We start from the raw sequence: 25,359 nt of genomic DNA, 5'->3' as shown, positions 1-25,359 counted from the left end.
TTTAGCTTATAAAACAGAGAACACAAATAATAGGACTTTGATGACTATGGTAAGGACAAAAGAATACAACCTGAAGGATAATTTTTTCAGGAGCTTGATAGGCTTCTAGGAAGTGGCATACATTCACAAATGCCCATTGTTTGCTGGAATTATCCTCGCGCTTAAGATGATTCCAACCAAATTTTATAAGCTCTTTGCGATGTTGAACAAGATCATTCTGTAGGTACTTCAACAGCAATGTAGCAAGCTGTAGAAGTTCTATCCTCAAAGGCTCATCGTATTCAGCACTAATCTGCAGGTTGGATATCCTAAGAAATTAAAATCAATCTAAAAAAAAGCATTGATCAATAAAAAATGAGCCTAATAAACAATGAGCAAGCACATGAAATTGTCACCTCCTCTGGCGGGTCAAGAAGTTTATCGACAATGGTTTTTATTATTGACTGGTCCACAACTTCCCAACTGTGACCATTTTGAAAAGAGTGTGCCAACATTGGAAGGATGAGAATTTGCATAGCAATGACCAGGTGATCTTGACCAAATTGTTTTGACTGGAAGACATTCAAGAAATGCAGAAGAATCGCTTTCTTTAAGTTGGGAGCATAACCTTCTGCCACCTAATTTGTGATTTGCAACAATTGGTTAGAGCATCTCCAAGTAGTGTTCTACCAAGATGGACAATTGAATTTGCTTACCTCAATTATATAAAATTCCTTCAAAAAGGTAAAGTCAATGCGAGTTCGGAATAAGAAAATTGACAGCATATCAAAGAGTACACCAACTTCAGATTTATCATGCCTCAAGTAATTCAGAAAACACTTAACAAGCTGCTTGCTTTCCTTTACCTGCAGATCAAGAAGATTGATGTCCTTAAATATTATAAAAACAAAGATAAGTTACAAGACTACTATGACTAGGATGTGATAAACAGAAAACACAAGCTCCATGGCTGCTGTATCTCAAAGATGGGGTAGAGTGGTAGACAATCTTCAATATCAAGAATACTAATTCCCATGATTAGTATAGTTAACTGAAGTCAAGGTACACCACAAATCTACAATTGAATAGATAGTGCAACTAGAAGAAAACCATATAAGCTCTAAAGAGCATCATGAATCAAACACAGTCAAAAGATCCTTTAGAGACCTACCAGAATAGAATAAAAGCCAAGAATTCTACTAATGAACTTTAATTATACTGAGGGACTTAAGTGTTGTTACCATTTGCGCCAGTAGATACTACTATAAATAATTCTATCCTGCCAAAATACAAAATAATTGACAGTCATAGGACGAATTAAGACAAACAATATAGAAGATATTTCAATACTGTATTTCCTGCTAACTCCCTAAATTAGAAACTAACACAGTGGTCTGCAATCAATCTTGGAAGCAGAAGAAAAAACGGAATAAGGGATCAGAGCCAACATAAGAAATAAATTGCAAGGAAAAATGATTATGCACAAACCAATGTCAATAGAGGAAAATTAATATAGTAATACTTAAATAACAATTTGAGTAGAAACTAGGATAGCAAGGCCTTCCCCCCAAAAAGTGTACCATAACTTTGTAATATGAGGAATCAAACGATTTTGAAACAGTAATCTTCATTTAACACAAGAAATTTAGCATGTCTTGCAGCATTAATTGATAAGCAAAAAAAAACAACCTGGAGTAAGCTCAAAACTTGTTCGTTTTGCAAACGAGCAATCCTTGCTGGTGACTTCCAGACAAGGAGTAATGTATCGAATACAATCCGATTTTCATGCAGCCAATCTGGCATCAACTTGACTAGAGTCGAAATAAGCTCCAATCCATGAAAATAACCATCGGAGTACACAGGTAAAGATGGATTACTAGAACTGTCTGGAGTAAGACCTTCATTGGTAATTAAAGAGGCTGAAGATTGAGTAATAGTCCCATCTGACTGCTGAATAAATTGGGGAAAAGCATTCCCAAGTATCTTATGTGGTAACTTAGAAAGTTCTTCTCTTAAAGGTTGTCCAATATCTGAACAGATTATATACATAAACCTAAAAGATAAGATCTGATCAGGAGTTTATCATCTGCTAAAATTTGTTAAGAAGAAAACATCTTAAACTATATCATTTGCACCAGCATCTGCTAACCTTCTGAAATATTTTGGATTGCTTAATTTGTCAAGGAAATAATCCACAGCATCTGTTGCATAACGGTTCAAATACTTGGCAAGAGGAAGCCGATATGGACTATTAATTTCACTATAAAATTGCCCTGGAGGAAGTGCTCCTTCCAAATCAACAATTATAGTTACAAGTTCATCTAGGAATTTCACTGCAGCCTGAGGGAGGAGATGGAAGAGCTCAATCATGGCTGCAAAATGGAAATTTTGTAGTTAATCAAGCCAGATCAGAGTGCGAGAATTACCAATAACAACAAATCATAAGAGTACCTGCTGCAACCTTTGGCTCATCCCCAGCTTTCCAGGACTTCTGAGTTTGAGCAAGCTTTTCTGGTTCCAGCCATTTCCTTAAGTGATCCAATAACTTGACACCCAACTGGATATTGAACCAGTTCGACAGAAGTTCAAGAAGGCGAGCTAGACCTTGTAATAAAGGCATAGTAAGACTTTTCGTATGTGCCAAATTAACCAATATAGGTCTCAAGCTGCCCTGAAGAAGTTCCTTGGGCAATCTTTGTTGTTGAACAACCTACAACCAAAGTTTGCAAAGGCAACATTATGACCACATACAATCACAATAAACATAGATTTCCTTTTCTTGAAAAGAATCAATTTAAAATCACTTAACTAAAATGTCAATATGGTGATTAGAGTTGGAAGTACCTGACGAAGCCCTTCCTTTGCAACAGAGACAATCTCCGGCGTCCGACAAGTCAGAGACTTAAAAAACATAGTAATGATTTTAGCACGCAACTCTGTATGATTTGGAGTTTTGAGATCTGCCCAAGCCATTGCAGTGCAAAGAAGTTCGATGCATGCTGTACGGAGCTTGTTTAATGTGGTGACTACCTTAGGGTTCAAAGGCTTTGCAACCCACACGGTCTCATCAGCCTCAGCGATTTGCAATGCTTCTTGCAAAAAGTTCACTAATTCTGGGGTTAATTTGAGAAGAGGAGGTCTTAATGCAAGGCAAAAGTTCAAAGCAGAAACTGTTCCAACCTATCAGAGGAGGTAAGAAATCAATACAATTAAGTCAAACAAGAAAATATTTTAGCTAGCGTCAAGTACACAACCTGTTGCTCAACATTTTTGGTACGAAGTGGCCTCATTATTAGAGGCTGAAGAAGAGGTGGATAAAGAGGCTCAAGCAACTCCGAAACCTCACTGCCAGTCCTGCTAGCTAAAAGAGCCAAGCATGACTGCACGGTCTTTCTAACAACAATAGATGCATTTGGGTTGAAAAGCTCCAAGGCTAGAAATTCAACCACGCCCTGGAAACTCTGTCGACGGTTGTCATTATTTGCCTCATCAACATTATTTACTGCACGTAGAACTTGGGTGAGGACCTGGCTTGTCTCTTCCTGCTCTTTATTAGCATGAACTGGCAACCTTTTCAGAACATATATAAGGCCCCGCACTATTTTCACTTGGAAAATGCACAAAGTCTCAACAGAGACTTTGCCAACTAAAGACCCAAGTCCCATGACACCTCCAACTTGAGCTTGCCAAGTGCTTCCATAACAGCAATGCAAAAGGCGTGGCAAAAGTTGCTCAAACACAGGTATTCGAACACTTGGAGGTGGTGAATACACAGGATTCAAGGATGGACTTGAGACCATCATTGGAGTACCAGGACCACCTCTTGAATTTAGTATGCCATTATGCTTGGCACATGCCAGAAAAAGAAGTGTTTCAGCAAACACAGTTAAGGCATTTAGAGCAGCCTTGGCATGCAACCTGTTTTCACTAGCAAGAACTTCCACTAATGCGTCCAAAAAGATTAGAGGATCCAACTCCTTGAGATTGGAATTATTGACTCTTGATCTGGAATTCATGCTATTGCTTGATGATATCATGGAACCAACATGCTGCCCCGGCATCACAAACAAATTGGATGAAGAGCTTTCCACATGAAAAAGCAGCGCAAAATGACGACAAATATTACTGAGAAATTCATTTGTTTCATCTTGGAGCTCAGGATCAGCACTAGCAGCAACAATTGTCGTAAGTAACATCTTAAAGATAGATTTCTCAGCCATAAGTTGAGTTTTTGTCTTCACACCAAGATCAACCTAAAGTTGAAGAGTCCTTAGTCGTTAGATCATTGATATTAGAGGACACAATATACAGTTAATCACAAGGAAAAGCAAGGTGCATATTCTTAACTCTTAATTTATTTTACCTTAAGGTACTCAAGAGAACAAAAATCTCATTAAAAACAATATCAGATAATCCATAGAATTCATCATGTCAAGCTAAGGTTAGTTCTCTAGTACTCCATTGAATATAATTTAAATGAAATTTTAGCAATAATTATCCCTCCAATTCCATTCAAGATTATATCACTATCAATATTAATACATCATAAATCACTTTTAAATATGTTAAAAAGAATTTTTTATTTCCATCAACGTCAACTATCATTTGGGTTGGGCCGCTAGTGGCCCAACACAGATTGGACTGTTGGATTGTGTTTGGCAAAACCTAGACAAAATGGGTTGTGACGGGCCAACACTATCCAATGCTCGTACTAAGCACAGAAGTCATGGCTTGCAAGCCAAGGCCTACATAATAAATGGTTGGGAGTTGACCCTGTGTTATTAAAGGCACGCCCGAGGCATCAGGCGCACAAGGCGCTGGAAAAAACGCCTTTACACACGCGCGGCAGGCGCTGTTCGTCAGGCGCACGCATGGGCACGCCTAGGGCGCCTTTGCATCTCGACTGAGGCGCAATCAAGGCACGATCACAGGCACAATCGTGAACAATTTAGGGATTCTTACCAAAAAAACCATTTCAAACAAATTTAGTTTGGAATTAGGGCACGGAGAAGAAAAGAACGCAAGAAGGGAAGAAGAGAACGCAAGAAGAAGAAGAAGAAAAGGATAAAAGGGAAGAAGAAAAGAACGCAAGAAGAAGAAACCTAACCCGAGCCATTTTCGTCCGCCGCCGCCGTTGCTGAGCCGCGCCGTCGCCCAGGTATGTGTTTTTTCCTTCTTTTTTTTTTCTTTTTCTGTTCTTCACTTCATCCTCTCTTCTTCCTTTTTCTTCTGTTATCTTCTTCTTGTTATTTCTTTTCTTCTTCTTTTTCTCTTCTTTGTTTTCACTTTTCACTTTTTCTTTGTTTCTTCTTCTTTTCTTCTTTTCTTCCCTGTGTTCTGGTATCTTCTTTTCTTCTTCTTTTTCTTTTTTTCTTCTCGTTGAGTTGCTTTTTTGTTCTTGCTGCTGTCTGATTTTGGTTTTTGCTCCTGTTTTTCCATTTTTGCAGGTTGTGATCTTCCGTTTTTGCTGTATTTTTGGTCCTGTTTTACCATTTTTGCTGGTTCGTGCTGCTGTCCGATTTTTCATTTGTTTTTTTGTCCTTTTTTTTCATTTTTTATCCTATTTTTCTTTTTGTTTTTTCCAGTTTTTCTATTACTGGTACACTGTCGGGTTTTTGCTGTATTTTTTATCTGTTCATGCTACTGTCCAGTTTTTAATTTGTTTTTTTCCTGTTTTTTCTTTTTTTTTTATCATATTTTTCTTTTTGTTTTTTCCAGTTTTTCTATTACTGATACAGTGTGCTATCCATTTTTGCTATATTGTTAGTCCTGTTCGTGCTGTTGTCCTGTTTTTCATTTGTTTTTTTTTGTCCTGGTCTTTCATTTTTTATCCTGTGCATTGATTTTATTTTATTTTTTATTTTTCAGGCTATTTTCTTGTTCAATTATCATGGAAGGTAGTAGTGATACTTCAACATATATATCAAAAGACCCGGCATGGAATTATTTTCAAAAAGTCAATCCGAATAACAAAAATGATTTGATATGTAACTTTTGTCAAAAAGTTACAAAAAGGGATATCTATTGTGTAAAACATCTTGTTGAGAGGTTTCGAAATACTACGACTTGCAAAAGATGTCCGCCATGAAGAAATTAAAAATTTCATGGAGAAAAAGACGGAGAAAAGTAATCTTTCTAAACTTGCGACATTGGACTTTGAGGATGTAGACCCTCTTGTTGGTGATGATATTGATATGGATGATATTGGAGCTAAAGTTGTGTTGCCTAAGTACAAGTACAAGTTCTAGATCAGTGAATATGCAAAAAAAAGCCAAGACAAATAGGTCCAATGGATACGTATTTTGCTCCTAATGTGCAAAAAAAATTGTTGAAAGTAGAAAGGATAAAGAGAGGCAGACTATGATAAATGGGGCATACAAGAAAGAATTGAGGGGAAAAGTTTGTATGTTCATAACTGAGTGGATGTATGATGTGGCAATTCCTTTTAATGACGTTAACTATTCAAGCTTCAAAAAGATGTTGGACTTGGTTGGCCGATATGGTATAGGTCTAAAAGGACCTAGTTATCATGAGGTGCAGGTTCCTTTTCTAAAAAAGGTTGTTGATAGTGACAAATGATTACATTAAGTCGTGTGAAACAAAATGGGCCAAGTATAGTTGTAGTTTGATGACAGATGGGTGGACAGACAAAAGGCAAAGGACATTGATTAATTTTTTAGTGAATTCTCCTCAAGGTTCAGTTTTCATCGAATCGGTTGATGCCTCTGATTATACAAAGACTGGAGAGAAAATATTTCAGTTGCTTGATCGATTTGTGGAGTGTGTAGAAAAAGCAAATATTGTTCAAGTTGTTACGGATAGTGCAAGTAACAATGTGCTTACTGGTAAAAATTCATTTAATTCTTTCTTATCAATATGTTTTTTCTTATATATGTTAAACTTATCTAGTTTTCTAACTTCTTTTGTAAGAAAATTATTAGAAGCAAAAAGGCCACACTTGTATTGGACTCCTTGTGCTGCTCACTGCGTCGACATGATCTTAGAAGACATTAGGAAATTGTCTGATTTTAAAGCAACATTAAAGAAGACAATGAGTGTGAATGCTTACATTTATGTTCGCCCAGGCATGGTAAATATGTTAAGGCAATTCGCAAGACAAAAAGAGCTTTATCGGACGGGTGTCATGAGATTTGCTACTGCTTTTCTTACTCTTGAAAGGATGCACCTACAGAAGCAAAATTAAAAAAAAAATGTTCATTTCAAAGGATTGGACAGAGAGTAAACAGGCAAAAGAAGCGGAGGGGAAGAAGGTAGCTAAAATCATCATGACACTTAGATTTTGGAGCAGTGATGTGCATATTTTAAAGATATATGGCCCTTTAGTCCGTATTCTGAGACTAGTTGATGGGGAAAGAAAACCTACAATGGGCTATATTATGAGGCTATGGATAGGGCAAAAGAAACAATTATGAAGGCCTTTAAGGAGAAAGAAAAGAAATACAAAGAAGTATTTGAGATCATTGATACGAGATGGGAATGCCAACTTCATCGGCCTCTGCATGCTGCAGGACATTATTTGAATCCAGAATATTTTTATTCATACACAGATTCAAATATATATGGAGAAGTGGTGAATGGTTTGTTTGAAACTATGGAGAGATTGGTTTCAAGCGCTACCGAGCAAGATAAAATCACTACCCAGCTCTCTATATATCGAAAGGCAGAAGGACTATTTGGGAGGAATTTGGCAATTAGACATAGAAGAGCATTATCTCCAGCAGAATGGTGAGAATGCTACGGAGCAAATACCCCAGAATTGCAAAAGTTTGCTATTAAAGTGCTTAGCCTCACTTGTAGTGTTTCCGACCGTAAGCGCAATTGGAGTGTATTTGAGCAAGTATATAATAAATATAAATGTATAAATGTATAATATTATTAGTATGTTATTTTATAAGTAGAAAATATTCTTTGTTATTTTATTATACTTATTGTGATTTTTGACATTTTGTAGATTCACAACAAAAAAAGGAATAGGCTAGCTCAGCATGGCTTAAATGATTTGGTATTTGTGAAATACAATCGTGCCTTAAAATTTCGGTATGATGCACGTGATAACATTGACCTCATCTCTTTAACAGATATTGATAACAGTAATGAATGGTTGATGGATAAAATGGATGGAGAAAGTGATAATGAAGAAGATGAGTTGGTTTTTGAAGGTGATGACTTGACATGGGATGTCGTTGCTAGGACTAGTGGAACTGAAGAACATGAATATTGTACTAGAGGAAAAAATATTGCATCCATGACCTCTAGTTCACATGCTAGGCCTAAACAAGTCGAGAGGGAAAATACATCTTCCTCTATGAGACACTCATATCTAAGACTTAGAGATGAAGAAGAAATTAAATTTGAAGAAGATGAAGATAAAGAAGAAGAAGAAGAATACAATGAGGATGACCTTGAGCTTGATGATTAATTTGACTTATTACGCTTGTTTTGATGAACTTCGTTAGTTTAGATTAGAAAGTTGAAACTTGAAAGTTTGAAACCTTTATCATGGTGGTGTTTTGCTTGTCATATTTAATATTTGTGTGTTGAATATTAATAGTTATCATATTTGACATATTATATGAGTATGTCAGTAGTTTAGTAATCAATCTCATGTTCAAGAGGCCCGCGCCTCGGGCGTGCCTCGCGCCTCAAACTTTAGGGAGCCCTTTTGCGCCTCGATGCGCCTCTAACATCACTGGTGTGACCCACCATATTTTTCCATAAAACACTAATATTAGTTATTAATATTAAATATTTCTAGTACTATTTTTAAAAGCAACATTTTGAATAGCATTTTTATTGTTTAGATTTTATTAATTGTTTAAAATTTAAAAAAAAACAAATATCTAAATAGAAATATTAGATCCTATAGGCTAAGGCTAATGTCAGGGCCAGACCTTGGGTAATTTAGGTTACGCTTGGTACGACTCGAATTGACCAAGTTGAACCCAACCAACCTAACACAAATCTTCACGAGCCAAAGGGGGCCTGATCTATTGCCACCTTTATTCACCCACTGTTGGTTGCTATGCGGAATATCATACCGGTTCCCCTGTACAAAAATTACCTTTACTAACAACCTATTGTGTTCTTTAGAAATTAAATTAGGAATCGCAAACGAAACTTAACATTATTGATTCCAAATTTAACTTATCTGTTCTTTTAGGTTTAGACTTGGATCGCAAACGGAACTTAACATTATTAATCCAAGTCTACCCCTGTTAGAAAGTCGATTAAATATTTATTTCTAAGATTGGCTTCCAGGACAAAACTTGGTGAGGCACTAGGCCTTCTTGGGTATGGGAGCATCCACCACTGCCTAGGCAAAGCCTTTCAAAGAAATTCAATATTCAATCTCCCTAAAGTAACCCTAGGTTTAATCATAAAGAACAATCGAATCACAAGATCGAAAAAGAAAAGAAACACAAATCGAATACGCAAATTCGAAACCTAGAATCTCTAACCTCTTGTGTTTGGAATTCATACAAAGAAAACTAATATGATGTGGAAAACAATTACTAGTTATACCTTTCTTTGTAAGCAACAATCTCTTGATCTTCTATCGTATTCCTCTTCTTATCTCGGACGTTGTGTGGGCAACGATCTACCGAGATGAGAATCCATCAAACCTCCTCCTTCCTTCTTCCCAGTTTCGGCCAAGCAACCTTCTCCAAGAGATAGCAAGTCTCGGCCACCAACCAAGCTCCAAGGAAAACTAGTATAATTTTATAGTTAAGATAAACTAATACCAAATTACACTACGACTATTCCAATGGTTTGTTCCTATCCATCTTAGTCGTGAGCAACTGTTTATAATATATAAAGAACTGATAACATGATCTTCTGTGTGTACACCATACACCAAGTTATCTACAATATAAATTAATTAAACTACACTTAGCATATAAATATAGACATTTGACCAATGTGATTCTTTTATTTCAAAAATAAATGTTTACAAAAAGCTAGGCTTTTAGTATACACTATAACACCCACAACTTTGATCAGTTTTTGAACATGATTGTGCAATCTTAAGTTGTCTTCGCATTTTACATCATGTTAGATCTACACAATTGTTTCAGAATAGTACTATTTGTCTTCTTTTTATAACTCCACATATTCATTTTAAAAAAAATCAAGATTTTTTATATCATGTTAGATCCACATATTCTTTTTTATAGGATGGATCATGTTGTTTAAAAAAAAATAGATTAAAGGACACACAATAATCAAGATTTTTAAAGCTTCTTTCCATTCCAACAATCCATTTTTTATGTTATTAACGATATATTTATCGAAATGTCCTTGTGATTTAAAGTTCCAGGATATATGCAACTCTTACACAAAATGTCATTCCATTTTTGAGTTGTTTGGATTCTTTCTTTATATTGGTCTAATTGGAAGTGGAGCAATAGAATGAGTTGTGGATGCTTTGTGTGTTCATGACCTGTGTGTTGTTTTGTGGTGCAGCGTATATATGCGTAGTGGTGTAGAAGGCTGCTGAACTAGGGTTTTGTATTTCTTTGCACTAAGTTTGAGGTAGTTGTATGTTTCAGTGTGATAAGGTGGGGGTGGTTTATTGCATTTGTGGAATATGCGAGTATATATGAGGCTGAAGTATGCCTCTCTATCTGCAGGAGCCTTTGCAGCAGCCATAAAAAAAACGGAAGGTTGCAAAACAAGCTTAGCTGCAGGGGTATCTGGTTGCTTTAGAGCATCAAGTTTGCTATCAACAAGGAAATGAATTAAGACATCCATGAAAGGGCGAAGCACTTTAGGAGTTTGCAAGAGCGTAGAAAATATGTGAAGCAACTGAGTGTTGGTTATCATGCACTCAAAAAGTTCTGGCATGCATAGGGAAAATATATCCATGAGGTCTCTAGGTTCCATTATAGCTAGAATCTGTGAGAAATGCTGTAACATTTCCCTTTCCTCATCCTTTTCCTTGTACAGTGCCAAACAGTGAACTCCGCTCTTCAGAACCCCAGTTGCCTTCCTAACCTATTTCAACAAAAAATCAAGATAAAGACAAGAAACCAAAAGAAAACACAACTTGAAATACCTCATCTTCCCGCATCCCTTTAAATGTTTGAGGAAGGGACACATTAGTTGATGGGGAGGCCTGCATTTGCTGTTGAACACCATGTGATGATGAAGAAACCTACATGAAAAGATGAGAACAATCTCAATACAAAAATCTGATTAGATTCTACAGTTGAAGTAAAAATATCTAAACCTGTGAGCGTGGCATATGAGCATTTGTGATGCTCCAAATTATAGTCTTCATTCCTGCATAATTTATCAGCCAATCAGTACCATCCATCATTACAGAGTAGTAAAATCTGAATTGAGAAAAAAAAAATAAACCTCACTAGTGTATCATGATTGAAAGGCTTAAAAAAATATGTGTATTGATGTAAAATAATGACACTAGATCATAGCAGATTAGAATATGCTCCAGGGATCGTTTTCTGATATTCAGCTCTGCTTTAAGTGAAAGATCACTAGTAAAACTATACACCACCAAATATTCTCTTCACTTTCTTAATTAAGTTTTGTATGCTTCATTCATCTACAGGAATATAATTGGCTAAAAGTGATTTGCATAGGTCTTTTGAGCTTAACAAGCACTAGTCATAAGCTTGCCCTGTTCATACTTAACTGATTGTTAAGCATTAAAGCTTTTTTTTAATTTGTAGCAACCCCATATATCCATCCAACAACATAATGTTTCACAATCAATTAAATTCACAATTTACTCAATTTACATATGGATCAGACAATGCATTTAAATTATGCATAAAGGAATCATCTGGGCATGTCTGAAACATTGGAAATGACTTTAGAATCCCAGAAAATATGTCCCCCTTCTCCAATGATAGAGGAGGGCAAAGGGCTCACCACTTTCATTTATTTTGAGAGGAAGTCATTTTTCCTTCAAAATGTATAGGAACTCATTTTTCTCCAAAATGCTCCTATTAATTTTTTATATACTACGTACCATATAACAGAGTTTCCGCAAAGTATTATCCATTAAAAAGTATTTTACATGAAAAAAAATTCTCTCATTGTGAAATCCATCGAAATCAATATCATGTATCTTCTGATTTTAATTGAGAATAATTAGACAAGAAATAAAAAAAGTGACTGAGCACTATTTGTCGACAGGTGGAAAAAAATGACTTTCATCTATTTTGAGAGGAAGTCATTTTTCCTTCAAAATGTATAGGAACTCATTTTCCTCCAAAATGCTCCTATTAATTTTTCATATACTTCGTACCAAACAACAGAGTTTCTGGAAAGTATTATCCATTAAAAAGAATTTTACATGAAACAAAATTCTCTCATTGTGAAATACATCAAAATCAATATCATGTATCTTCTGATCTTAATTAAGAATAATTAGACAAGAAATCAAAAAAGTGACTGAGCCCTATTTGTAATGAATATGATTCTTGTTAATTCACTATTATTCATTCCAAATAAATTCATTTTCTATTGTATTAGTAGACTGATTGTGCCAATAGAGATTACAAACCATCTATGGTGAAGTATATGCTAAACACAACTCTTGTACGAATACTGGACCCAAGAAAGTTAAGCCCGTTAAAAACATGGTCCTACTTTATGGTTTATACTAATCATAATTTTACTATTACGGTCCATAAGTTTCTCCAAACACAAAACGTAATGAAAAAAAATAATAATAACGAATTCCTGTAGTGCATTATATCAAGAGTTTTATGTTCAATTTAAATTCTTTTTCCATAAAGAAGAGCAGTCTAGTGCACGAAGCCCCTCCAATGCGAGGTTCTGGAAAAGGATCAGATCACATTGGAAAGCTCTAAAACTGATATTTCAAAAGAAATATGGAAGAATATATGAAACATGAGACATTTAATTATTATTAAATTCAAGAATCTAGGTGTATTGTCAGTACCCATCACCAATGTTTTAATTAAATTTTTGTAATCACTGACTTCTTTGGCATATTCCAATGAAGTCTGAAAATTAAGAACAGCCTGCAGAAAGAAGCAAACATCAGATTAATAATACACAAGGATAACCAAATCAAGTAGAAAGAATATATTGACCAAGAACAAAGTCCAACTAATTTTGGAAAGCATGTACGAAAAGAATAGGAATGCAATGCAAGCCTCAAAGCAGAACTAGAAAGCAGAAACTCTTATTTTTGGAGCAGCCAGAAATATATAGTTAAGCACTTTCAAGTTTTGTTACTTCAAAGTATTTCAGGTTAACATCTAAAAGTAGTTGTTTGACCCATATTTTGACAAAGACAGCTACAAAATGTTCCTTGGTATATGAAGCAAATGAATCGAGCAAACTGAAGTAAAATTCCAATAAAGTAGCATAATTACAGGGGAAAAAACCACAAGAAAAATGGATAAAAATAAAACTTAACTCAAGTTGATATTTTCAAAACAGGAAGTTGATAGAAGAGCATCATGGAGTTTTAAAGAAAAAAATATTTCAGTACCTGAATGGGAACTTCAAGTTTTGACCTCAAGGAAGAATACTCTCTTCCTTCCTCACCATCTTCCAAGAGCTGCAGCAGTGTGCAAAATGGAAGGAACAAGAATATAAAAATTAAATGGAAGGAACAAGAACATGCAGACATATGCAAGCACAATCGAGCAGAGCAAACAGATTTATGAAAACAAACAGATTTATGAAAACAATAATAAGATCTGCTCTTCTGCACCCTGACTACTTGGGGACTGCTTGGATCTTGTACCTTCCTAAAGGTGTATGTAAGGTATATCATTAGTATTTTAGAATCCCATATTATTTGAATCACTTTTAATGTTATGTAAAGTTTCTTTGATCCTCTTTACTCATTCTCACCTTTCAATATAGCTACTAAGCAATTTATTAGTTAACAAGAAATTTGAAATTCAAAAATTAGTATAACAACAAGACTCCATTATGAACTCTGCCACCACATTACTGCAGAACCATGGTCATGTGACGCCTGTTATACACCTGCCCCAATAAGACACCACTATGAACACCGCTGAAATGGCAAGAGAAACTCTCCTAAGGATTGCAATTTCATAAGTCTGCCCTTCTTCAGATATTGTCACTTATGTATAAGCATATCAGTGTACGACATTGTAATCTAGATTGAAAAAGAGACATACATAATAAACAATAGCAAGTAATAAGGCAGGTGTAATACATTACAAGATGCAACAAACTACATCAGAACCTAGTCTTGACATTGCTGATAAATGCATAAATAAAAACAGAAAGTACATGCACCAAGAAGAGATTTCAAGATCTTATACCCATGGTAGTAAGATTGCAATCCAAACCTTACAATCTTAAAATCTTATGATTCAAATTGACATCAGCAATCCCAACAAGGATCTAAATTGGATTAGAATCTTGTAAATTTATGGACCAATCCTATGTCTCTTTATCATGCCTACATAGAATTTCAACCCCAAAGCCCTTAACCACAAAGAATATGTTTTACATTATGTTAGATATCTTCTTAAAATTTAACACTGTTATAATAATTTTTTGGTTCATATAATTCGAGAAAGTTTTAATTAAATGGTGAAAGTTAAGGATGAAAAACAAAACATATTTAATGAAAATGTAGGAATACAAGTATTAATAGAAATACATGACAACTCAAATATGGCATGCGATAAGATACTATTAAAGTTAAAATGATAGAGAAGAGCGTACTCAGTAAGTTAAAAGGACGTGTACAACTCACTAAAGAATCTTGATGATGAAATGAGAACGTACAAGAGAAAGTAAAGAAAAATAAACAACCTATAAGTTGTACACTTATAAGAAATTAAAAAATATATTAAAAAAATATAATAGCCGAAAAAGAGGTCAAGAAACCGATATGTGAAGATAAGAATGAAACTTGAATGTTTATATCGACAGTTGGCAAAAGGAGAAATGAACATATATACAATAGTCAAAGTGAAAGAAAAGAAGATAAGAAATCTTATCCAAATAAGATGCATTAAAGATAAATAAAAGGGCAACCGGGTGCACGAAACTCCCGCTATGCGGGGTCCTCGGGAAGGATCCATTGTACGCAGCCTTACCCTGCCTTTTGCAAGAGGCTGTTTTCAGGATTCGAAGCCGTGACATTTTGATCACAAAGCAACAACTTTACCGTTGCATTACAGATAAATGCAATAATGTATTAGTGAATGATAATGAAATAAAAGAGGGATGGAAAAAATATTTTCATCAACCTTTTAATAAAGGTTTAGGTTACCAACTTAACTTAAGCAATTTAAATAAATCAGAGTATAGAAATTTAAATTTTTATCATAAAATTCAAACTTAAAAATATAAAAGCTTTAGATGGGATGCAAATTAGAAAGCAAGTTAAATCAGATGATATTCCGATGGAGATATAGAAGTGTCTAGGGAAGCAAGATATTGAATGACTTATGAATTTATTCAATATGATATTATATATGAAAAAAAAAATTGAAGAGTAAATACTCTAATCCTCCTATATAAAAATGAAAGAGATGTACACAATTATGTGAATTATAAGGGTATTAAATTAATCAGTCATACCATGAAAGTTTGAAAAAAAAAAAAAACTAACGAAGGAGAGCACAATGAGAGAGAATTAATTTAAATTCATGTCTAAAAAGTCAACAATAAAAGTTATACATCCTCTTAAGCTACTAATTGAAAAGTATAGAGAACAAAAGTAAGACTTACCTATCATATTTGTCGACCTAGAAAAAACTTATAATAAAGTCTCGAGGGAAATCATGTGAAAAATTCTAAAAAGAAAAGATATTAGCGTAGCATAATTGAAATAATTAAGGATATGTATGAGCATATAATGACAAAAATTAAGACTTCATATAGATTAACCGAAACATTTTCTATCAAGTTAAGGTTACATTAAGATCAAGTCTCTATCTTTTTACACTAATCATGGATGAATTCACTAGACACATCTAGGGCACGTATATATTGTTTGTAAACGATATTATTTTGATAGATTAGACATGTGAAGGAGTAAATATTAAACTCGAATCTTAGCGGCAGAAAACACTAGAAATGAAAGGTTTTACGCTAAGTGGTGTAAAGTTAAATTTAACAATATTAGACGTAATAAGGTAATTATTAAGATAAGAGATGTTAAGTTATCTATAACTGAGATATTTAAGTATTTAAAATCATTTTTACAAATAGATAGGGGTAAAGAGATGTCTTACATAGAATATAAGCAGGATGATTAAATGGAGAAGAGTGTCAGGTTCTTTGTGATTGTAAAGTATCTCTGAAATGTAAAGGTCTAGGACTTTTTTCAGGAAATGAGACTAGTGAAACTTCGTGGAAAGAGATAGTTTTATGTCGGGAACAGAAGCCAAGCTCATGGCATTATTGATCTTGTAGGGCGGATCCTAAGGATTTTGAGGATTTTTTTATTGTAAATCTATTTTAAACAATAATTGAATTTTGTTCTTCTACAAAATAATTGTTAGACCTAATATATTATATGAAACTGAATTTTAGTCTAAGACTCGAGTAAATGAGCAAAAGATGAAAGTCACATAGATAGGGGTGTTAAGATAGATGTGCGGGCATATGTGTGGATAGGATAAGAAATGAAAATATTAGAGAGAAAATCAAGCTTGTACCTATTGAGGGAAAACTCCGAGCGACATTTAAAATGATACAAACATGTACTTAGACGACTAATAAATATTCGAGTTAGGCAATGTGAAACTATTACAAATACGCACATTAAACGAGAAGAGTAAAACCAAAGAAGACTTGATTAGCAACTATAAAACAAGTTGAAATTTATTTAATTATATAAATAATGATATAGTAAGAGATAGCCTAATGGAGAAGAAGGATCAATATAGTCGACTCCACTTAGTGGGATAAGCCTAGAGTTGAATAATCGGTTCAAAACCGAACCAATTTAACCGAAACCAAACAAATTAAAATTTTTTCGAACCAACTGAACCTTCAAATTGAACCGATAAAATATCGATTAATTCGATTTTCGGCCGAATTAACTGAACTTTCCAACAATAATATATTTATATCTAATTTTAACTTTTAAGTCGTTGATTTAGAGAATGTGTGCTTGTTTATCATTGCTAATGGCAATTTTCAGAACATGGTATCATTAGAGATCATGCAAAATCACAAGTTTGATACTATCCCTCATCCAAATCCCTAACAATTATGATAATTGCAAAAAGAAAATAAAATAAATCGGTTTATTCGATTTAACTGAATTAGGAGCTTTAAAATTGAAAACAAACCAAATTAACCGAAACAACCGATATTTTTAACAAAAAACTCAAATTTCCGAAATAATTGAACCGAATTTTTAAATTTGGGTGGTTCGGCCGGTTAATTCGGTTTAACCGAACTTTTGCTCACCCGTATATAAGGCTTGATTGTTGTTGTATAATTCAAGAAAGTTTTAAATCATATAAGATTCTTATAACAGATAATTAGAAGAATAATTTTTAATTATTATTATTAACTCATAAAAATTGCTACTAGCCATGTAAAGATGGAAGACTTTATAAATTATATTTTATTTTTCATATATTTTACTATATGAATAATTTTTTTTAAGCTTTATGATATAGGAATAATAATATTCAAAAGTCAAAACAATTCAATGCACTATTATATATTAAAAGTTAATAAATATGATGTATTACAAATGTCAAATATAGTTCTAACATATTTTAATTAAATGGTAGGATTTTTGATACTACGCTCTGATCTTGCAATACTAAGCCGACTACTAACCCGACGATCTCTTTTTGTTCTTAGGTACTGACAAACTTGTATATACCAAATAATTATTTATCACCTTCAACAACAGACTACAACCAATGTACCTAAAAAAGGTAACAGAAGCAAACATAAAAGGAAATAAAAAACAAAAACTGTAATCTACCTACCATACAAAGTTGCATATATTAGTATAACCATATGTAACACACTAGAGGTAGGTGTGAATCAACAGAGAGTCAATGTACCTGAGGTACAATGCGTTTAAAGGTCACAAATTTCCCAACAAAAGTGTCCAATATGCGACCCTAAATATAAAACAACAATAAGAAACAATAAATAAAGAAACATGATATGAGGAGCAAGAAAAATAATGTTTTTATACAAGACAAAATAAACAGATCAAAACCATGAGAATTTGTACCAATAGAGCTCGTGCTTCATCCATGCTCTGGAGGTCAACTCCTTTGTCATATATTGGCTCCACCTAAGGCCCAAAGTAGAAAATCAGTGATTACAAATATATGTATTGCATTAAAGTGTTTTCAGATTATTCAAAAATATAAACAGAAATGTACAAGCATTTTAGTTGATTCAATTTTCAAGGAAAAAAAATTCTAACCAGATTAAGCATCAAACGAGCACAGGTTGTGTGAATGACAATGGTTAAAGATGAGTCATGCATATTTCTTGAGAACAAATAGATAATCCGTGACAACTGCATGAAAGCAATATCAAGTTAGTATTGAGGGAAAATATAAAACAAAATGGCATAATATATTTGACTAGTCAAACAAATTGAATAGATAAAAAATTGATTCACAATAATCTCTTATGGCATGTTTCCTAATAGCAAGATAGAAAAATTTTCCTGGCTGCACTTTTTCTCCATTTCCTTTGATGGATAAAGTTGGAGGGAAGGAAAATGCTATGGTTTGAAATCTTGTATCATGTCGGGCGAAACAATGAAATATCATATAGATAAAGGTCAGCCTGGTGCATGAAACTCCAGTCAATGCTCAAGAGAAGGATCTATTGTACACAGTTTTATCCTAATTTAAAAGAGGTTGTATCTGTAACTCGAACCCGTGATCTCCAAGTTACATGGCAACAATTTTACCGTTACATCAAAACTCCCCTTTTGAAACATCATAAAGATAAGTTAACAAAATTGATATCACTCAGCGCACACACAATGTCTTATATACCATTGTCAATAAATATTATGTCATGCCACCAGCATATTACAACATAGGTCAAGATAAATTAAGATAATATTATTATCTTTATGATTATCTTTTTCTTTTTCTCTCCTTTCTCATTTCACTTCCAATTCGCCACTAATATCATATATCAAAATATTGGCACAATACAAAATCAATATCATTCTAGTCAAAAAAACAAAAACTTCAGCACGACTTAAAATCTTGAACCTTGGAGGATATTTTTTCAATTTTACTCTATATTGATTTTATCCAATCGACCCCACTTAATGGGATAATGGGAAAAGACGTAATTGCCATTGTATTGATTCTATCCGATTTAGCCAATAAAAAAAAAATCACAAAGCATGTAGCTCAAATCTACAACAATCAAGCCTTATCCCACTAGGTGGAGTCGGCTATATGGATCATTTTACGCCATTGAGTTTCATCTCCTACTATATCATCATCTATACTTAAATAAATTTTATCTTGTTTTATTGTTTTGCTAACCAAGTCTTTTTATTGTAGCTCAAATCTTAGATTAAAAAAATAAAATTTATTTTTATTTTTGTTATTCTTTTTTTTATTTTAGACAAATGAAATTTAAAAATATTTTCATCTCTTCCATCAAAGGAAAATATTTCTCTCATTTTTTTCCTACTTTTTTCTTTCCCTATCTATTTCTTTCCTTTATAGAAAAAGAGACCTTAGTATAAACATGAAGTCCAGCATGTCACATATCATATTTATCTAATATTCGCAATAAAGAGAAAAAAAATCACATAAATGAACATTTGCAAAATGATCTTTCATTGGTTAATAAGGCAATTTCCCATGCCAAGTACTCCTTAATCAAAACCAAATATTTTAACTATCTCACCCTAAGTTCTTGCAAGAACAATAATGAAACCCTGTTTTGCATTGTTTACAAATATCCTGCATCCCAACATAATAATGGACAATAGAACAAAAATTGTCATTAATAATGGGCATGTATTAAATAAAATATTTCACCATGCCATAGCTATTAGAATGCGGGTGTTGTGAACTGATTAAATATCATATGCATCCTTCCTCAATTCCAGCACCACAAAGCCATATCAACTTTAAGTTAGCACAACTAGACTTAATTGGGTTTTACTACAGAGTATATCCAGCATCTTTGGTTTCATTCATTTAGACTCCAGGCCTAATCGAGAAACACATCAATGCTATTAGCCTATCACCAACCAGATTGTCATATGCCATTAGATATCATTATATACAAATCACCATCATCATCAAGGCATGAGTCGTGCTGGTGCCAAATATTCGAGTCAGCTGCATGAATGGATCATATTCCTCCACTAAACTTAGTGCAATGCTTATTTAAGAATATCAACATAAATGTTTGTCATGCATTGTATTAACTAATTATGACTGAGTTAATTCTAATTATGTTGCTCCAAAACGAAGATATCCATCAATGACTGTTTGTCCTATTCAGATTAAAAACAGAATCAGATCCTTAGCAATAGCAAATTGTTATTCTACAAATATTTTTATGTATGTACTGCATAGGCTATGATATATATAAGATTATCAATGATATTCTTAGATAGTATACTTATTTATCAATAATATCGAATTATTGAAAATATCAGATTAATAATACTAAATGATATTATAATATTTATAAATAATGCAGATTATCAAATACAAATAATCATATAGATGCAGCAGCTGTAGAAGCACAAGCCGAAGGTCTAGGCAATTGACCCAGTGTGAGTGCGCACGCACTTCAACAGCTTGCAAGAGATGCAGAAAAGCATGAATACCTTGAACCAGGAGGGTCTTCCCCAGGCAACCCACTGCTAAGCTCTAGAAACAACCCCATACGTAAGATCAAAAGTGAAAGCTAGAGGTGATGCTGCTCATGCACAGAAGCTTCACTGGAGGCAACAGTTTGAGCAAGATGGAGTTGAGTGTCATCATAATCTTGCATAAATATTGGAGAAAGCTAAAAGCTAAACGTAATCAGATTGAACATGTGAGTAATGAGTGTATGCTTCTAGAGGACAAGAGATCAGTGTTGCCAGTGCTCATGATGAAGAAGGATCCAACAGAGATGGCAAATGCAATGCATAGTTATAAATAGGCAGCACGGTGCATGTCCGGGGAAGATCTATTTTACGTAATGGTGCATGTCCGGGGAAGATCTATTTTACGTAATCTTACCCTGTATTACAAAAGACTGTTTCCACATGCAATGCATAGTTAAACAAGAAAAGGTGACTAAATGGAAACTACAAAAAACATAAATACCATTTGGAAATTGGCTCAAGTGTTAAACAAGAAAAGGTCTGCACTGACTAAATGGAAATTAATGTCCTCTCTCAAGAAAGACAAGTTTGTTCTCATTCTATTATGTCACACTTGCTTCAAAAGTGAATGAAGATTGCAGAACTAAAAGTCCATCTCATCCCGTTTAGCCAAGTTATTCTTTAATAAAGTTGTTAGATTAAGTGAGTTCCCGCATTGAAATGTTAAATTTATTAGCTACTTCTGGAATATTCCGTAATAATAATTTAAAACCCAACTTAAGTTTTTACCTACATTTTATCCACGGATTGTCATAGTCAAAAAAACTTGCTTAGCTGCCTAATGGGAGAAAATACAGTGATTTGATAAGAATTTTGCCCATTGCAAAATTTACCTGCAACAACTCTATTAATCAGTCTACAGAAAGCAGTTATCAGCTTGATAAATGTGCTTCTAACTTGATAAATGTAAGCCCTATTCCATACTTATCCTACGATGCTTAATTAGCCTCCTTTTATCTTCCTTATCAGCCCAATAGGTTGCGAGCTGCCATCAGGATGGGTGCGGCAGATAAAACCTACTAAAAGTAAAAATGGCCAAGTACACAGGTAGCTTTGTGCTGCAATCACCGAACTATTGGAAAGGTACTCTTAGGCAGTCAGCTTATTGCTTAGCACCTAAGTGGGAGAAGGTCCGCATTCAAATAATATTAGAATAGGAAAGAGAATATATTAAATTAAGAATGACTAATATTAATTTATATAAATATACACAACAACAACAACAACTAAGGCTTATCCCACTAGGTGGGGTCAGCTATATGGATCCTTTTACACCATTAAGCTCTATCTCCTACTATATCATCATCAATACTTAAATAAATTTTATCTTGTTTTATTGTTGTTAATCAAGTTTTTTTTGTTCTCCCTCTTCCTCGTGTGATATGCGTGTTGTCATAGTTTCACATCGCTTAACTAGAGCATTTATTAGTCATCTAAGTACATATTCATACCATCTTAAAAGTGTCTCTCGGAGTTTTCCCTCAATAGATACAACTCCGACTTGCTATCTAATGCTCTCATTTCTTATTTCAATCATCTTGCTTGTATTTGATGTACGTCATCTCTCTCAATCCCTCCATCATTTTACAAAAAATGAACCTAAATATTTAAAACACTCGGTTCCGAACAACTCATCATCTTCTATCCTAACAATTATCTTATTACGTCTAATATTGCTAAATTAAATTTCATATATTCTATTTTTACTCTACTAAGCTTAAAACTTTTCCCTTATAGTATTTTCTGCTAAGATTCTAGTTTAGTATTTACTCCTTCACGTGTTTCATTTACCAAAACAATATCATCTACAAACAACATATACAATGGTACAGTCTCTTGAATGTGTGTAATGAGTTCGTCCATAATTAGTGTATAAAGATAGGAACTTAGAGTTGATCCTTGATGTAACCCTATCTTTATTAGAAATACTTCAGTTACCCAAGTCTTTATTCTGGTCATCACATCCTCATATATATCCTTAATTAATTCAATATATGTTATGTTAACACCTCTTTCTTCTAAAATTTTTTATATAATTTCTCTTATAATTCTATCATAAGTTTTTTCTAAGTCAATGAATATCATATATAAATCTTGTTTTTGCTCCCGATATTTTTCAATTAATTGTCTAAAATATATAACTTCTATTGTCGACCTTTCAGGCATGAACCCAAATTAATTTTCAGTCACCTTGGTCTCTTTCCTTAATCTTTTTTCTATTACTTTTTCCCAAAGCTTCATGGTATGACTCATTAGTTTAATACCCCTATAGTTTGTACAATTTTGTGTGTCTCCCTTGTTCTTATACAAGGAAACTAAAGTACTTATCCTCCATTGATCGGGTATTTTTTTCGTTTTCAATATCAAATTAAATAATTTCATAAGCCATTCAATATCTTATTTCCCTAGGCACTTTATACCTTTATCGGAATATCATCAGATCTAACGACTTTTTCATTATACATCCCATTTGTTCTTCTTCTGATGTTTGATTTATACGATAAAAATTTAAATTTCTATACTCATTTAACCTACTAAAATTACCTAAGTTAAGTTGGCCATCTAAATCTTTATTAAAAAGTTGATGAAAATACCTCTTCCACCACTCTTTTATTTCTCCATCGTTTACTTAGTCCCCTATTACATTCATCTTTAATACATTTTATTTGGATAAGATCTCTTATCTTCCTTTCTCTCACTTTAACTATTCTATAAATGTCTTCTTTCCCTTCTTTAGTATCCAATTTTTTATATAATCGTTCAAAAAGTTCATTTTTTACTTCATTCACTACTTTCTTAGCTTCTTTCTTGACTATCATATATTTTTAAAGTTTTCCTCCCTACAAATATATAATTCCTTATAAGTTATTCGTTTTTCCTTCACTTTCTCTTGTACTTTCTCATTCCACCACCAAGATTTCTTATTTTTGGTGCATGTCCCTTTGACTAACCGAGTACACTCTTAGTTATTATTTTCAAGTTTGATATCATCTTATCCATGTCGTATTAGAGTCACCATATATTTCACTTAATGCTTGTACTCCTACCTTCTCCTTAAATATATTTTGCTTCCCATCCTTTAACTTCCGGCACTTAATTCTAGGAGTCGTATATATTTTCTTTCTATTGATACTATGTTTGAGGCACCTATCCAACACTACTAACATATGTTGGGTAGTTAAACTTTCTCCAGGGATGACCCTGTAATTTTTACAAATCTTTCTATCCTCTTTCCTAACCATAAGAAAGTCAATTTGCGATTTATTATTCTCGCTTTTGAATGTGACTAAGTGTTATTCTCTTTTCTTAAAAAATGTATTAGTTAATATAAGGTCATATGCTATCGTAAAATCTAATATAGTTTTCCCTTCCTCATTTCTCGTTCCAAACACATAACCCCATGTACCCTCACATACTCCTCATTTTTCACTCCGACATGCTCATTTAGATCACCTATTATAATCATTTCATTTACCAGAATGTTTTGTAATATTTATCTAAGTCATCCCAAAACCTTGATTTAGAACCTTCATCTAATCATAGTTGTGGTGCATATACTCTAATTATGTTCATAATTTCTTTCACCACTATTATCTTAAGGGTTATAATTTTATCCCCTTTTCTAACTACTTCTACAATTTCATCCTTTAACGAACTGTCTACAACAATACTCACTTTATTTCTTGCTTTACTCTTTCCTGTGTACCATAACTTAAAATCCGAGTTCTCTAGCATCTTTGTCTTCTCGCCTACCCATTTTGTCTATTGTACATACAAAATACTAATTATTCTCCTAATCATCTTATCTACTACCTCAGTACCTCCATTGATTTACCAATGAAGGTTCCTATGTTCCATGTTCCAAATTTAAGATTATTAGTTTTCCTATTATATTTGTTTTTATCCGACCTATGGTGTGAGAACTTTTACTTATTTAACACTACACCAAAGTTCTCATCGAGATATAGTGATCTTTGACGATACATTACAGTCAGACACTGCAACGCGAACTCTTACATATTTAGCACTACACCCGAATTCTGGAGATGTAACGGTCCTTACCGAGAAGTTATAATCGGATCTTGCAACGTGTTCCTTCCAGGGAAGGACCTAGCATTAGCACAATAGTTCAATGGATTCATTCATTGAATATTTGGCATAGTTTAATGCTGGGTGGCAACCTGGCGCAACCCTCCTCCTTTATTCAGGCTTAAGAACAGCTATGACTAGGTCGAAATAGGCGGAGTTATTAATTTATATAAATATATAATTGCAATTTTAATGTAAAAAAATGGTTTGTAATTCCAAAACAAGAAATATATTAAATGGTGAAAAATCTAACAACAAATGAGAAAAAAGAGTCAAAAGAAGAGGAATAGCGAAACAAGCAAAAAGGAAGAAAAGATAGTCAAAAACCAATTAAAGGCGCTCATATTGGGTGAAAAAGGAAATGCAAGAATTACATGGAACAAAAGACTCATGCATACATAGGGTGTCAGTTGTTTAAT

General features: G+C 33.6%; 1 protein-coding gene across 1 annotated transcript in view; it reads right to left on the bottom strand.

Annotated features, from left to right (window-relative positions):
• The window catches only part of LOC122013615 (transformation/transcription domain-associated protein-like), a 59,630-nt gene that overhangs the window by 22,303 nt on the left and 11,968 nt on the right, over positions 1-25,359 (bottom strand). Inside the window, exons 6-21 of the mRNA XM_042569867.1 lie at positions 18,407-18,502; positions 18,209-18,271; positions 18,033-18,092; positions 13,493-13,561; positions 12,935-13,016; positions 11,231-11,283; positions 11,057-11,155; positions 10,618-10,995; positions 3,234-4,232; positions 2,824-3,159; positions 2,431-2,689; positions 2,129-2,351; positions 1,669-2,032; positions 696-845; positions 396-617; positions 71-292 (exon numbers count right to left, since the gene is read on the bottom strand). Coding sequence (XP_042425801.1) covers positions 71-292; positions 396-617; positions 696-845; positions 1,669-2,032; positions 2,129-2,351; positions 2,431-2,689; positions 2,824-3,159; positions 3,234-4,232; positions 10,618-10,995; positions 11,057-11,155; positions 11,231-11,283; positions 12,935-13,016; positions 13,493-13,561; positions 18,033-18,092; positions 18,209-18,271; positions 18,407-18,502 — 3,675 coding nt within the window. The remainder of the gene's footprint in view (positions 1-70; positions 293-395; positions 618-695; positions 846-1,668; positions 2,033-2,128; positions 2,352-2,430; positions 2,690-2,823; positions 3,160-3,233; positions 4,233-10,617; positions 10,996-11,056; positions 11,156-11,230; positions 11,284-12,934; positions 13,017-13,492; positions 13,562-18,032; positions 18,093-18,208; positions 18,272-18,406; positions 18,503-25,359) is intronic.

The sequence above is a fragment of the Zingiber officinale genome, chromosome 8B (genome assembly GCF_018446385.1).
Source record: "Zingiber officinale cultivar Zhangliang chromosome 8B, Zo_v1.1, whole genome shotgun sequence".
In the NCBI taxonomy this organism is placed as follows: Eukaryota; Viridiplantae; Streptophyta; class Magnoliopsida; order Zingiberales; family Zingiberaceae; genus Zingiber; species Zingiber officinale.
Note: the sequence above shows the minus strand (reverse complement) of the source record. Positions and strands in the feature narration are given on the sequence as shown.